The sequence below is a fragment of the Drosophila serrata genome, unplaced genomic scaffold (assembly GCF_035046125.1).
Source record: "Drosophila serrata isolate PLE 108 unplaced genomic scaffold, ASM3504612v1 contig_272, whole genome shotgun sequence".
Classification (NCBI taxonomy): Eukaryota; Metazoa; Arthropoda; class Insecta; order Diptera; family Drosophilidae; genus Drosophila; species Drosophila serrata.
In genome coordinates, this window is record NW_028257170.1 from 2,608,111 (window position 1) to 2,623,592 (window position 15,482).

The 15,482-nt window shown below is 38.8% G+C and overlaps 1 protein-coding gene and 1 long non-coding RNA gene across 7 annotated transcripts in view; one reads left to right on the plus strand and one right to left on the minus strand.

Moving 5' to 3' along the window:
* The window catches only part of LOC147643481 (uncharacterized), a 162,682-nt gene that overhangs the window by 42,806 nt on the left and 104,394 nt on the right, over positions 1-15,482 (plus strand). The gene's annotated exons all lie outside the window — the stretch shown is intronic.
* Pura (Puratrophin-1-like) overlaps positions 1-15,482 on the minus strand; it is a 54,873-nt gene that overhangs the window by 24,562 nt on the left and 14,829 nt on the right. For 4 of the 6 annotated variants that reach the window (XM_086834140.1, XM_086834138.1, XM_086834139.1 and 1 more), the window contains exons 4-5: positions 2,672-2,795; positions 1,654-2,376 (exon numbers count right to left, since the gene is read on the minus strand). In XM_086834140.1, the coding sequence (XP_086690266.1) occupies positions 1,654-2,376; positions 2,672-2,795 (847 nt within the window). Of the gene's footprint in view, positions 1-1,653; positions 2,377-2,671; positions 2,796-14,755; positions 15,238-15,482 lie in introns of those variants that run through there. The other 2 variants (XM_086834142.1, XM_086834141.1) reach the window with 1 other exon arrangement.

Sequence of the window (15,482 nt, forward strand, 5' to 3'; positions counted from 1 at the left end):
TTCCAGGGAACAGTGGTGGGAAATCCCCGGAAAAGATGGGAGTTTATGCTGAAATATATCTAAAGATATACTTATGGTACTTTTACCACGTTTAAACTGCATTCCTAGACATCTTTTTAATGGATTTTCAAAGATATTTCATTAAAAAGAAACCTTTGAGTCAATAAACCTACTCTTTAAACTCTGATGGTGTGATAATCAGTTATACTTCAGTATTGTGTTTCAAATCTTATACAAACCCTTTATAGGGTTTCCTAATTTCTGCCAGAGAGTTTGAATTTAAAGTAAATAACCCTTTTAGTTAAAATTTTAATACCTCAACTCTAAGTTAAATTTACAAACAATAATATAAACCCACTGTTTCCACAGTTTGCCACAGTGGAGCTCCGCATAGCATTGCTTTGGTTTCTCATTTAATTTTCATATTTTAGGCTTTTGACAAATTAAAAGGAATTTGCACCGTTGTCGCTGCCACAGAGACAACGATATTTTGCGGCTAACCGCGTCTCGCCGGATGCCGTGGGATGTCGATGTTAATGGCTAATGGCTAAAACCACGGCTGCCGGCAGACCCACCTCCTCCTCTACTCCTCTGTGAACGATCGGGCATTTTAAAAGGGGCATTTTCAGCCGCCAATAAAGAACGGCTTTTAAGATTTTCAAGAAATAATGGATATACACCGATAGAAGTGGCAATTCTTGAGACTGAGAATGGATTACGTTTTAATGGATAGCGTTGTCAGTTAACTGAGTTTCTGGCAAATCATTTATTTTTGTATATGAAAAATAATAATAAAGAAAAAGGCAATAAAGACAATGTTGGGTGAGGTTCCAAACGATATTAAAACCGGAAATATTTCTGTGACAATTAAGATAGCATCTGAAAGTGAACCACATTTTTGGCATAATTTTTTTCTACTCGAATTTCACTCTTGCATACTTTCGCTAGAATTCAGGGCATAAAACTCTAGTTTCAGCTATAATCTCAAGCGATCAATCTGCGGCTATTAATTGATTTAAATGTCGGGCAGCATTTATGAACAGAAAATATATCAAATTAGCGCTAAAATCGAATGCTATCAAGGCGTACCTATTAGGCCCCACAAAACCACCAACTCGATAGACTTCAAAGCGCCGTTCGAAACGATCGCAAATTTAACTCCACTTTGGGTTGGCTCGACTTTTGGCTGCGGGGCGTTTAATTGAATAGTTCGGGCTAAGAGATTTGCATACGGGCCATGGAGCTAAAACAAATAAGACAAATCACGCCCAGAAATGGCGATAAGCGCGAGCCACGAACTGGTCGCTCTGTTGCAACTGTTGCAGGTACACTGAGAGGAATTTTGAAGGGGTTTTAGAAGGCAGAAAATGTAAAGAGAGATTCAAGAAGTTTAAGATTAGTTTTGGACTTGCTAGTCTGATTTCTCATGTTTATATTCTATTCTATATATTAATAGAGATTTGTATAGGCTTTAACTTGTCAAAATGGATTATGATTCAGAAAGGATATAACTTTCCAAATCTAAAAATTTCTCACTGCATGAAAAAGCTTACTCTACATATTCCGTTCCGATATCAAAAGTAATTGCTTATAGCCACCGGCCAACGGTGCGCATGCGTAATATCGCATTATGTATACGTAACGTAGACTCACCCAAACTGTGATGCTTCTCCGCTCCGCCGCAATCGCTTGGCTCCTCATCGCTATCAATGTGCGGAAATGAGTTGCCCAGACAAAAGAGAGGTAGAGCCGGCGATGTGGACACTCCGCTGGCCTCGTTGCCATTGCTATTCCGCTTCTTGGCCTCATTGCTGCTGCACTGCAGCTCCTCGCCGGCACTGGATCCGGAGCTAGAGCTGCTGCTCCTGTCGCTCACATTGCTGTTGCCCGACGAGGTGGAGTTCATGCTATCCTGCCGATTGGTCAGACGCCGGATCATGTACCGGCTGTTGAAGAGTTTGTTTTTGGTTATCAAATCGCTGCGTCGCAACGCACACTTGGGTGATCCCACCAAGCTTTGGCTGTGACTGCAACCATTATTATTGTTATTGTTATTATTGTTGTTGTTGTTGGCCTCATCCAGTAGATCCTCTCCTGGATGCATTTGTTGCAGTTGCAACTCATTGAGCGACACACGCTCAATGCTACGCTCCACGCTCACCAGCAGATTCTGCAGCAATTGCGGCAATTCACCGCTGTCTGCCGCCATTAGGGCTGCCGCTGCCGTGGTCATTTCCAGTTGGAGCACGCTCAGTGGTAGCTGGCGGGGATTTGTGTGATCGATGCAGTGACTCTGGATGCTCTCCTCCTTGCGGGATGAGCGCCAAACAGCATAGAGCCGGGCAATGGAGTCTGCTTCGCTATCCGCAGATGCTTCTGTAAATAACCAAGAAAATTATAGGTTACTTGGAAGAGTTTAATAAGTAAATATAAATATAAATATCTGAATAAAATCATTACATCAGCGTATGAGATTCGTTTAACCCGACTAAGTAATTGGCATCAAGATAAGTCTGGTCGCATTCTGGTTTCATTTAAATTGATCAAGCGGCCGTAAGTAATCGATTATATTGATTGCCGGTTGTGTGCCCGACTCTGGCTAATCATAGTGATAGGTCCACCGAAGGGCTAGACCCAAATACCCTTCCCTGATCCCCGTCGACCCACTTACCCAATTTGATGCAGAGATACAGCTCCGCCGGGCGAAGTGCGTGCGCAATCTCAGCGTCGCTCAGCTGCAGCACCAGAGCTCCATTGGACGTTGCCAGCGGCCAGCCGGGATGCCATAACCAGGACTGCAAGGAGACCAGGATGGAAACGAGGGGAGAGAGTGGGTTAAAGATTGCAGATTGAGTAACGAAATCATTTGCAAATTTTTATTATTACTACGATTACATGTTTGGCCGGCCAGAAATTGTGCAGGCCGCAACACCCGCAAGTGTTAAGCTGCGGAAAGGAAACCGAAAACCAAAACCGAAAACCGATAAAAGAAACCAAAGCCTGGCCTGGCGAAAAAAAAACCGAGGCCCAAAGACTGACTTGGAAAGCGCATTAAAAATGGGCCCAGACTGTCCGACGTCAGACGTCGTCAGAGGGGGATACTTGGATATTTGGTTATATTTTGGAGGCCTGAATGTTCGAGGTCTCCCTCCCATGTTTGTCCGACAGTTGGCCATATCGGAGATGGCGAGTGTGGCAACAATTTGGCCGCCTCAGTACTACAAAACTACACGGGTAGAAAAAATAGATCTAAGGAGAGTAAGTCTTAGCCCTGTTAATAAATAAATAAGCTGTAATAAAGATTCCTAAACTGAACTGCAATTATAGTTAGTCCCTTCAATAATCTAGTTCTTTTATAGTTTAACAAATATGCACCTCTTAAATATTAATATTAAAAAACAATACAAATTCTCTTTGTGCATTCAAAATGTCTATGCGCAAAAATATTCAAAAAACTGGCACCGCCTGGCAATGGCGATGGAAAATTATAGATAAATCATGCAAGTCAAACTTTTTTGGCAATTTTTGCTAATTTTTGGTTATTACCTTCAGCGTTTTTTTTTTTTTGTGCCAAGTTGAAAAACTCAAAAAGCTGGAAAGCCCAACGCAGATTTCACCCCTACGGGAATGTGAAATCGAATTTGAAACTGAACACAGAGGAGAGAGAGCCCGATCCCGATCCTTGGTTGGCTTGCCATTAATTGTTGCAATGCGAAAATGTTTCTTCGCATTTGTTGCTAATTTGCCAGTTGCTCAGATTTTAGTTTGTGCATTTTTTGCTTTTTTGTTTTGGATTGAGCTTTGGCTTTGTTTTCGATTGGAAAATGGACAGTGGGGGGAACAGAAAAAAAAGGTGCGCGCTGCTTGATTTATAGCGCCTTTTGACTCAACACAAAAAGTTGGTTATTTTATTGGTAACAAAGCGATTGCTGTTTTTATTTATTTTTTGTTTTGTTTTTCGCTGCACATGCCACCCAGAAGAGAGAGAGACAGACAGGGAGTGGGAGAAAGAGACGCGAACATAAATCAATTGTTGTTTGTCGCATCGAGAGAGGGGTCGAAGGGGGTCGCCGATCGAAATCCATTCAAACAGAAAATGATCAATTTTGTCATTTGATCAAAGCCGCAGCAACGATCGCAACGCATCGTTTACAATCGATTGAACAAAATGATCATCGCCGATCAACCGAACCACACAACGACAACCACTTCCTCCCGCTCGATAGTCTTGTCTTGCTTCGGGGGTCTTTTTTTTTGGATCTACACAATAAAAAATTAAATAAATACTATCAAAAAATATAATATTTCATTTATAAAGTAATATTAATTTTTGAAGTCATCTTAGGTCAACTTTTTGTGGTAGAAAATAAAATCCCATAGACTTGACTCGCTAGAAAGGAAGATTCTTTCCCGGAAAAGGAATATAATTTTAAGTCTAATACTAGACTTGAAGTTAATTAAAGTCTTAGGTAATTTGTATGCAATTTTTAAACAATTTGTTGTCATTTTTTTACTGATTTCTATACACTTTGTTATACATCTTATTTACCAAAATATCATTCTAAGCTGTTCTTATATTTCCTGAAATAATTTGTGCTTGTTTGAAATGCTGAACTTCAATAGAACCGTTTGAAAATTATATCAATTCCCTATGAATAAATTTTGTAATAAAATTGAAAATTTTTAGGAATATTATACTCCAAAAGACGATATTTTTATATTTTCTGTGTTTCATGGGAGGTATCGTTGTATAAGCCCCTGTCGCCACATGCTAAAATAATGATTTTTCGTAACATTTTCTGCTTGATTGCTCCCAGATCCCAGCTCCAAGCACCACCACCAAAGTTCCATGTTCCATGTTCTCGGTGCCGGTGCCGTCTGCATCTTTGATCCGCTCGGAGCCTATCCGATCCGATCCGATCCGATCCGTAAGAGGGGGTTAAGTTCTAAATCATTGGAATCGTCGCTTCGTCGGCGTTTCAGTTTCGTCGTCATTGACCCAAATGTGCGCATCGATCGGACGCCGCGCTCTTGTCATTGTCATCGTTGTTGTGTTTATAATGTGGTTGCTGTTAATTTTCTTGTTATTTTTATTGTAATATTTTTTAAAGCCTTGTTTGTATTTTATTTTGTACTTTTGTGGCTGTCGCCTACGCTGAAGTAATAACCCTCATGAAACACAGGGTTTTGATTTTCTGTTTAAGGTTATAATTTTGTATTTTAAGTAAAGTTAAGGTAATTTATAAATTTGTACTGCGTGAAAGCAGCAAGGAATTGTGTAGTAGAAGTGGTAAATAAATAGTTTACCTTAAAAATAACTTATTTTGTATCTCATTTTTATATTTAAAGCTTGCGCGAGCTTTATTTCAATATACAATTTTAATATTAAACTTCAAAGAAAGGTTTTTGAAAAGTCAATAATTTTAAGAAATTAAATATAAGGTACCTACAAGAGTTTGTAAAATATTAATTTATTAATTTAAGGAAACTGTTTATAAATGTAGGGATATAGAAAGGTTTAAGCAGAAATTGAAATGAAAAATGTATACTTATGCAAGTTTAATATAACATTGTTTTTTAAACTACTCCTTGTGGTTTTTGGTTTGTTTTTAATTTAAAAACGTTTTCACAGACCTTAAACTCCCATAACAAAAATATCTTTGCTAGAATAAAGTTACTGTTAAAACAAAAATATATTTTATTAACATGCAAAACTTCCAAATAGCAACAGATTTCTCAGAACTTTACAGGCAAAAAAAAAAGGGAAACCGAAAGGGTATAATAATTTCACCATAACAACAGATACAAAAGTATCTTTTTGTTCTTGTGATGCTTTTTTGTGCCGGTTCTTGGGCTTGAGATATTTTCAATTTGTTTTTGGGGCGACAAATTTCCGTTCCATTGGCGGCTTTTGGGGTTCAGCTTTTGGCTTTTGGCTTTCGGCATTTCGAGTGCCTGCCCATAAATCTGCGGCGAGGATTTGTCTGAATCCTGGCCGGGATCAGCGCATATATCATTCCATCATTGTGTGTATATATGTATGTTTTTTTGTTTCATTCCCACGCCTTTGATGTTGAAAACTAAATTACCGACTGGCAGCAGCAAAAAACATAACGAAACGAAACGAAAACCCATCAACGGATCCCGACGATGGTATATATGAGTAATCAAGCCGACATGGCCGGCATTAGCATATATGCAGATATATACACATATCTCTTGTGTGTGTGGCCAAAAAGTAAAATGTATGAATGGCCGTGTCCCGGCGTGTGGCGCCCAGCCTGTTGCCAATTATTCAAAATGCGGGTGCAGTCGTACACGGATTCGGATTCGGATTTGGACTGGGAATGGAGGTGGACTGGGATCCGGGACAGAACCAAAGGGGACCACCGTCGGAGCCAAATGAAATTACGCATGCAGGGCGTTGCACAAATAAAAAATAAAAGAAAATACAAGCGACACAACATCACCTCACTCATCGGCACATGCACTTGGCTTGTTTTCTTAACAAAATTGTGAAGAAACCATGAACGCTGGCTACAAGTTACCAATAAAACCATGGGGGGTTACTATATAGTACTTAAAAGAAGAAAAACAACCTTATTTGCAGCAAATTCCTTAGATTTATGATCTCATTTAACAAGTTTATATGAAAAGGTACTACAATTTTAAATATTTAATCATTAGGGAGTCTTTTCAGAGTGTTTACTGTACGAGAGGCGGCTTGTTATTGGGTATTGCCAACTTTTCTATAGGTGTTTTTTGTTTTGTATTTCATCTACCAATATTTTTCCTAATTTCTCAGCTCGATCAATAATTAATTTGTTGGGAAAAAAGGGCCACACCTGGTCAAAAGAGCCGCCAGCGTTTGATAATTATCATGTGTAAGCGGAATCGGGTTTTATATATTTTGTTTCTTTATTTATTTATTTTTTTATTTATTGTTTATTTTTTGGGTGGATGAGAGAAACCGTTAGATTTGCCAAATTGTCTTCGATGGCCAACAATTGATATTTTTGGTGTTTTTTTGTTATTTATTTTTAATTTGTCTTGCAAAATTAATGTTGTGGGTTGAGCAAAGTGCCGGGATTCCATCAATTGATTAAAATAGCTTTGTCTGCAGGAACATTACAGTTGGATTATATAAGACGCCTGAGGAATTTGATATTTGAGTAGCGATAAATATAAATTTTATGGAATGTGGAAATAAACAATAAGCAAGTGAATAAATGTGGACTATAAATCAAGCTCTAAAACTGTTAAAACTGTAATGCGAGTAACTATTAGTCATAAATGAAAACAGGTAAACAATTTATGGTCTGAAAAGCTGTTAATATTTGCAAATTAATAATGAATTTATAGCACAATTTAGACATGATAAAATTACTAAGCAAATTACAAGTGTTATTTGCTGGCTAATTATTTTTTAAAGCTTATATCTCAAGTCTTACTAGAAATATAAAAAGATACCATAGTAAATTCAGAATAAGCTTTATATCTTCAAGAATCAGTAAAGTTGCTTCTTCAAAGATTTTAGTTTTTCTGCTCCACATTCAGAGTTATAAAATTTTCCGATTTATCTTTTGTTTGCTTAAATTTTTGTAGCAATTTCCTGCTTTTTTTTGCTGCTCCATTTGATTTCCTATTCCACATGTTTCCTGTATCAATTACCAGTGCAAATATTCTGGTTTATTTTCTATTATTAGAGCTTTATTTTGCACTCCCCCTGTAGGCATTATTTGGCCAATGTTTTGTGCAGAAAAAACATTGCACACATATATCTTTGAACTTTTATATATATATATATATTTATTTGCCATCAACGTCACATTTCCGCTTGATCTGTTGCGGATTGGCCATCAGCAGAACGTCATTGGCACCACCAACATTTCACATTCACATATATTCACAAAAGTCAAAGTCCACAAGGCACCACCGCAGGGGGAATCCAAGAGCACGTCCATGTCCGTGCCCATGCAGATGCCACATTTGATTCGGATCACTCCGGCCACACCTACAAATTGGTTGTGTGTGTGTGAGTGTGTGCATATTGCGGGGGCGGAGGAGAGACTTTTATATAGTTATATATATATATATAATATATATATATATTTATATAGGTATATAGGGGATATAAATGCAGAGCTAAAAATCAGACCTGAATGAGTCATGTATCATGGGTTTTACTTGACTTAAATTAGTTCTTTTTGAGTCTCAAAGTTAATGAAGATGGGTTGATTTAGGGATTAATTAGGGTTTATATATTCATAAGATACTGTTTATTTTAGTGATTGATTTTCACTTTAAAATATAGATTTAAGTAAGCTCAGGAATCTTTTAAGTAAAATTTTATATGTTCTTTATGATTTCTTTCTTGAATTGATTTAACTTTGAAATCATTCTTAATTTCTCTCCGTGTACAGACTTGCCTCCTCATGTGTGGGGCCAATTTTTCGCAATGCAACACAAGGGGGCAGGAGTATACAAATATATATGGCTATATGGCTATATAGCGATATGGCGATATGGAGATGGCACCGAGAGTGAGACGAAAATAGATCAGGTCTAGGCTGTCATGCTGGCTGCACGGCCGGAATGCCACGGCAGCAGTGTTCTTGGAAGATGCATGCCACACCCCCCCTCTCTCTCTACACACACTCGGTATGGTGTTGCAAATTGTTGTTTGCATTTTGGAGCAACGCTCCCTTGCAGGAAGTCACTGCTTGCATTGGTCCCTTTGGATTGGGTGCTGAAAATTCCAATAGGGAATAAAATCGGATGCTGTCACAGTTATGGGTTATGGGCGGAGGAAGGGCTTTTGCGATAACAAAGCCCGTTTCGATTTCGTGGCAACTTCAAAGGCAGCCAGAAAAACTGTTGCAAGTTGCTGGTGCCATGACTGGTGCCATGAATCGTTGCAAGTTGCTGTTACATCAGCATCAAGACTCTCAATTACGAGAGTGCAATTGGCGGGGCACGAGTAGCGGCAAAAACCGGTATCCGCTGGAGGTTCTTCTGGATCTGTGGAGGAGCTGCTGGCTGCTGCTGCTGCTGCTGCTCCAATCAACCACTTTCAGTTCACAGCTGATCATGAACTTCGGCTAAATCAGCTGAAAACGAGTTTTTATGGCATAATAACGAAACGGTCGAGCAAGAAGTCGCAACTCCACAACAATGATGACGATCTGATCTGAGTGTCTGTGTTTGCTCAACTGCTTTTGCAGCTTTCCTCGCCATTGGACTTCAACTTGTACTTGTACTTGGACTGGGTAATTGAAAAAGTTGTTAGCCACATCAATTCCAAAACGGCCGTAAACTTGTTAATGCATCTACCCGGCCAAAAAGACATTAAAACTCCAATAACCGTAGTCATCTATAGATTCTTAAAGGGTTCATCGTACATAGATTCGGGCCAATAAGGAAGTGCAAAACGGGTAGCTGAAATTATTTGTTTCCCTGATTGTTTTTGGGGGGAAATTCGACGAAAGAAATTCTTTGGAATTCTGGGAAACTCAAGTATTCTAAAACCTGCGACCACGAAATGTAATTCTGTGGAACTTCGAACTGAGGGACAACTATGGGGAGGATAACTGCTGCAGCGACAAACACGCCGGGGCCAAATCGAAATAAACTTTATGCACGTAAAATTTTAATGAGCACAGCACGAAGTCAATTTCAATGCTAATCCGGCGGCCAAAAGCCAGACGGTCAGACGACCAGACGGATTTGACCAGGAGTTTTTTTTTTTTTGGGGGGGAGGACCACCGAGTTGCAAGTTGCTTGTTGCAAGTTGCTGGTTTGCTTGCTGCTGCTGCTACAGCTTGTTGCATTTGCTGTTGTTGCACATGTGCCCTAAAGCCACAAATCACGAAGGTGGCGCGATCTGACATCCTACTCACAACCGATCCCCTTAGGCAAGGTGTCGCTAACACTGATCAACAAAGTGTTGGATAAGGGAAACTATAAAAACTACTCGTAAAATTGCAAGGTGTTACTGAAAGTCATTAGGGAATTTTCCTGGGTATAAAAAAAAAATGTTATGGATAATGTTTTATAATATAAAGCTATGTGGAAAGCAGCATTACATTTGTCTAGAAATTTAATAGAAAAAGTAAGGATATAAAGGTGACTTATAGAAGTACCTGTTTTTTAAATCCAACAAATGTTTAAATAATATGAAAAAAGCTATCGTTGCGAGGCCATTCTATTAAAGTTCACTTAGAATATTGATAACTTCACAAAAATTACCTAAAACAACATATTACTATATTTAAGCTCATCATTTGAATTCTACTTGCATTAAGCAAAATATTTTTGCAATTTCTATTACAAAAACGTTTCTATTTTGTTTTCATGCAACCTGTTGACTAGTGTAAACAAAGAGTTACGCTTGAACTTGACAAATGCCCAAATAACGTGATGCTGAAACAAATCCTGGAGCTGAACCTGAACCGGGAGGTAATTTATTATTGAACCATTTATTAGAGCGTGTCGTTGTCGTGGTCGTGGCGCTCTTTGTTGCAGTTGTGTTGTGGATAGATTTTGCCGTTGTTGCATTTGTTGCATTTGTGGCAAAGTCCACAATTGTCGCTAGGGCTTGTCAGTCATTCATGGGATGATTTGACGGCTTCGTTTGTTCGCTGCACAATTTATAGGTAACTATTTGCTTTGCCCGAAGCGTTTGTGGCATTTGAAGCAGCCGATTCCCACCACGACCAGGTTCATGTCTGGCCAGAGGATTGGAACTGGGACTGGGGACTGTGACTGTGACTGGGAATGGGATGCCTTTGTCTTGGTCTACCTGTTGGCATTGCAGGAAGCATTCACCTCCACGCACACACAGAGACACACACTCTATACATTGGCGACACGATCATAATGAGGATAATCACGATGGCGATGATGAGACAAAGACAAAGCCAGACCAAACAAATAAACAGAGAGAACAGAACAGAACCGAACCGAACTGAACACAAAAACTAAAGGAACAAAAGTATCCATATATGCATGAGTGTTTCTGCGAGCGCCGTGCCGCGGATTCGGTGTCTGCCACTTGACGTGCCTGCCCCCAGCTGCTCCACCATGTACTCCTCCTCCTCCAGCTACTCCTCCTGCTCTCTCCTCCTTTGCGGTTCTCAGTCTCGGACTGAGACCCAATCCCAATCCCTAACCCAATCCCAAGCCCAAACAGCGACTCATCGCTGGCCTGCGGCTTTTGTGTTGGGTTAATTACTAAGCGAGTCACAAGCGCTTGAATTATTCAAGGCTATCTTCTGGATGCATTCGTATCTATTGCCAGCTGCTCTCAGATACAGATACAGATACAGTGGCTGGAAATGCACAGAGCTCACTTTTAAATTGTGTCATGGTTTTTCTTAATATTTCTATTAAAATCATTCGAAAATTGCTCCAAATTTCTGAGAGTATCTGAAAGATGTATATTATTTCTTCACTTCAAAAATGAATAATATTCCTCTGTTTCTTCTTTATTAAGAATAAAATATCCCTGTATTTTCACATTGTTTTCTGTGTAAAATAAAATGACTTGGAGAAGTCCCAATACCAACATCTCCTGAACTTGTATCTAAGGATCGTAGTGCACACGCGTCAGGTAACTCAATCTACTGGATTGCACAGGTGAGAGCAGGGAAGGAAAAAAAGGTGGCTTTTTGTTTTGTTGTTGTTGTTGTTTGGGGCGACAGCGTTTAAATAATTATTAAATAATTGTTAACATTACGCTGCAAATTGTTTGCATTTAGTGTATCTCTTTTTTTTTTTCTTGTACAAAGAGCAGAGGAATATGGATTGCCAGACATACCAAGAAATTGCATATAGACTCCCAGTATCTATGTCTAAAAACTATCTTTTTCAGAACCTCCCAGTGAGGGACTGCATTTAATGGATGTGTTTATGGGTATGCCGCACATTAATTAAGTAATTAAAGGGTAATGAAACTTGAGAATTTCGAAGCAATTTAAAAGAAATTTGTAATTGAGACAAATCAAATTTACTCAAGTTTCTATAAAGGTATTAAGAAAATTATTAAGTAGTAAGTTTAGAGTACATTCCTTGAAAATCTGTGAATATTTCCAGTAACTAAAGTGGTATGGTTATATCTACCAAGAATAGATTCCCAACTCCTGCTGTGCTTGGGGCTCATTGACCCTTCAAATGCTATACCTTAACGCTCAGCCACATATTTCTGTCAAAATAATGGACAAACTGTGCACACTTTGCTGCATAATAAACCCAGGCGGTGTACGAGTGTAATCCGAAATGTTTGCTCATTGACGAGTCCAGTCACATATCATCCATATCCTGAACAGCGACTTCCTCGGGGAACACATATATATATACGGATATATACAGATATAGCTGTGCGATCTGTGAAGTCAAACCAAACAACACGTGTTCGAATGGCGAATGCACTCACATGAATACACACACCGAGTGGAGTGAATGAGTTTTACAAGTTATTTTATGCAAGCCATAAATATGCACTTTACACTTTGCACATTTCTTTCTTTCTCGCCTCCCTCGGGAGAGTCTCTAATTCCCCGCCAAAAGCAAGCAAAAATAAAATAAAAGAAAAGCAAAACCAAGCCAGATGCTCTTAGTTAGACCAACACAAATACTATATCCAGTCACAGACATTCGGACACTCTAGACATTCAGACAACCAGACACATGGCAGACGCCATGGTCCGGAGTCGACTCGAGTTCGGAGTTGGGTCCAGTCCACAGTCCACAGTCCATAGAGTCCCCCTAGAGCCTGCATACAAATTATGTACAAACATGTTTCCAGAAATGTTCAATTCATTATCGCTAACAAATGCCGATCATGTTGTGTTCAACACAGTTCAAAGCACTTTTCTGCAAATTATTGCACAGATCTGAGCTCGATTGATGGTCCGTTTCAAATGCAACTCGGAAGCTCCGTCACTCACTCCCCTCCAAATGGCACTTCACTATACTCCAGTGTAGTCCGTCCAGTCTGCTGCTCCTAATCGTAATTGCTGTTCGGCTAAGTGATATGCCGTGTTCAGAGAATCTCAATCACACGGAAAGAAATATTTATAATAGTAGCCAGAAGTTTGAAAAGATACTTTCAAATGTTGGAAACGAAGTACTAATTGTTTTAGTATATATTTATTAGAAGATAATCTTATCTGAAAGATGATAATTGTATAGTTTTGTCTTAGTTTGGGATAGATAGATAGAAACAACCTAAATATCGTCATATATCTAACAAGAATTTTCAATTTTCCTTCAGACTCGGGGATTGGTTTTGATTTTTATAATATCCGAGATACATACCTTATTTATTATAACTTGAAACCCATTAGGCGTTTCCTATTTTATAACTAAATCTGAATTTTAATATATATTTAATAAACAAAAAATAATTCTTGATTCCTGTACAACTTTTAGCTTCATACTTAATTCTCTGATTTAGTTTTTACTTTACAAACTAACTTTACTCTAGGTTTAATTGATTACAAACATCAACTTTGCTTGTATTAATTATCTACCTATAATAACCATCAACAAATGGTTAACTTATTGTTTATCTAGCAAGTTAATATGAATTATTTTTACCACGTATTAATTATTGAGTATTAAGTATTATTTTTCGTTCTGTGCTAATTCCCAGTTTGGCAGGAAAATCTGTTTAGCAGACTGTACGGTTTTACCCCATCGCTCCCTTTGCTCAGAGAACACTTAATACACAATTTCCGCTCACGGTTCGGGGTACTTGGGGTAAAATGAAAATAAAATGAAAACAAGAACAAATAAAAAGCAAAAAATAAAACCAGAACAGAATAAAACCCTATAAAGTACTTGTACTCCTCAGCTGCGTAGTGCTGTTGCGTCTGCGCACAAAGGCGATTTAAATTACAGAACGTGTCCGGAGAGAATAAAACTTCCATTGAGTTTCGAGGGGCGGGCTGTAGCGCAACACAAATTAAATGGCAATTAACGTGCAGACGCAGCTGCAACAAACGGCAAAAAAAAACGAGTTGCACAGGTCAAAAATCATCAAGCTTCAACAGATGCCCACAAATTTACGACTCCAAATCAGCGGCAAAATGTGCTCGTAGAGCTGATTGATTCAAATAAGTTTATGTACTGGGCGAGCGAGCGCATGTTGTATGTGGGTCACGCCAAAGCACTTTGCTAGCATTTTATTATGGTCTGCCTTGTGCAGCTTCCCACATATGTTCCACGGTGCGTATGCGTTACGAAAAATTATTATAAATTACAGCAGAGTTGGGGCCTTTAGCTCCTCCAGCTCCCAGCTGATAAGTAGACCCAGAACCTCTGACAATTCGATTTAGAAGGGGCAAAAAACACACTCTGCACACAAAAAACACAACCCACACTTGCCACCGCTGTGTGTGTCATTGGAAAAAATAATACAAAATAATGCGAGACCTCTCTCTCTCGTGGTCTTGTTAGAATTGAAAAATAAAAGCGTGGGTTTTAAACGAAGGACACTTCCTATTTGGTTTGTCTCTGTTTTAACTCTCTGCTCTGTACTTTGTCTTTTGACCGTGTGTAATAAGTATGCAAATTGCGAATGCGAGTGGAAAACAATTGATTTTTAATGAATACCGGGGTCAGGGTCGAGTTGAGATACTCGACACTATACACTATGCAGCCACTCAACAAACAATTATTATTGGCCATAAATGTGATAATGAACTTTGACGGTTCGCTAATAAAATGTTTGTGACTGAAACTAGAAATTTACCTCGAAACTATTTGGCGAGGAAATCCTTTGATTTACACTGATGTGTCGGCTATAAAGAGTTATACTATACTATATATGGGTATTAAGATATAGTATGCTGCACTTTAACGATTATTACAATTCCTTGTAGATTGTAAGAAAAGATCACACACTAAGAAGGCACTTTAATAACGTGTTTCGTAGGCACTTCTCGCTCAACACTCTGATTTCAATTTATTTGCGTTTTTTTTACGATACTTGGCACATTTCTTTCGACGCACTCTACACTATCCGGACAGCGCCTCAAAACTACGAATATTTGTTGCACGTTGCACGTTGCCAGTGGCTATATATCTCTGTACATATATATTCGTCTTCGGTCGCTTGCGTCGGATCGCTTTCTGCCGCTACCAAGACTGCGCGTCGCGAGTTCAAATTTACAACTGAAAACTAAATTGCCGCACGACTCTGCAACTTCCAAGCTCTGCTGCGGCAGTGTTGTCAGCTTAGCTTGCTTCTGGCTAAGGCTACAATAAAGGTTTAATTTATAATTTTTACTAGTTAAATGCCACATTAGGAAACAGAAACAGGCCACCGGCTTTTTAGAACCGCCCTCAGAAATATTCCATAAGTTAGGTATCAAAATATTTTACCAAAATGATCGTTTTTTGGGTACATTTAAGGTGCAGTTCAATAGGTTTTTTTCGGAACGAAATCTTTAAGTAATCTTATTTCCCTTCAAAATCTT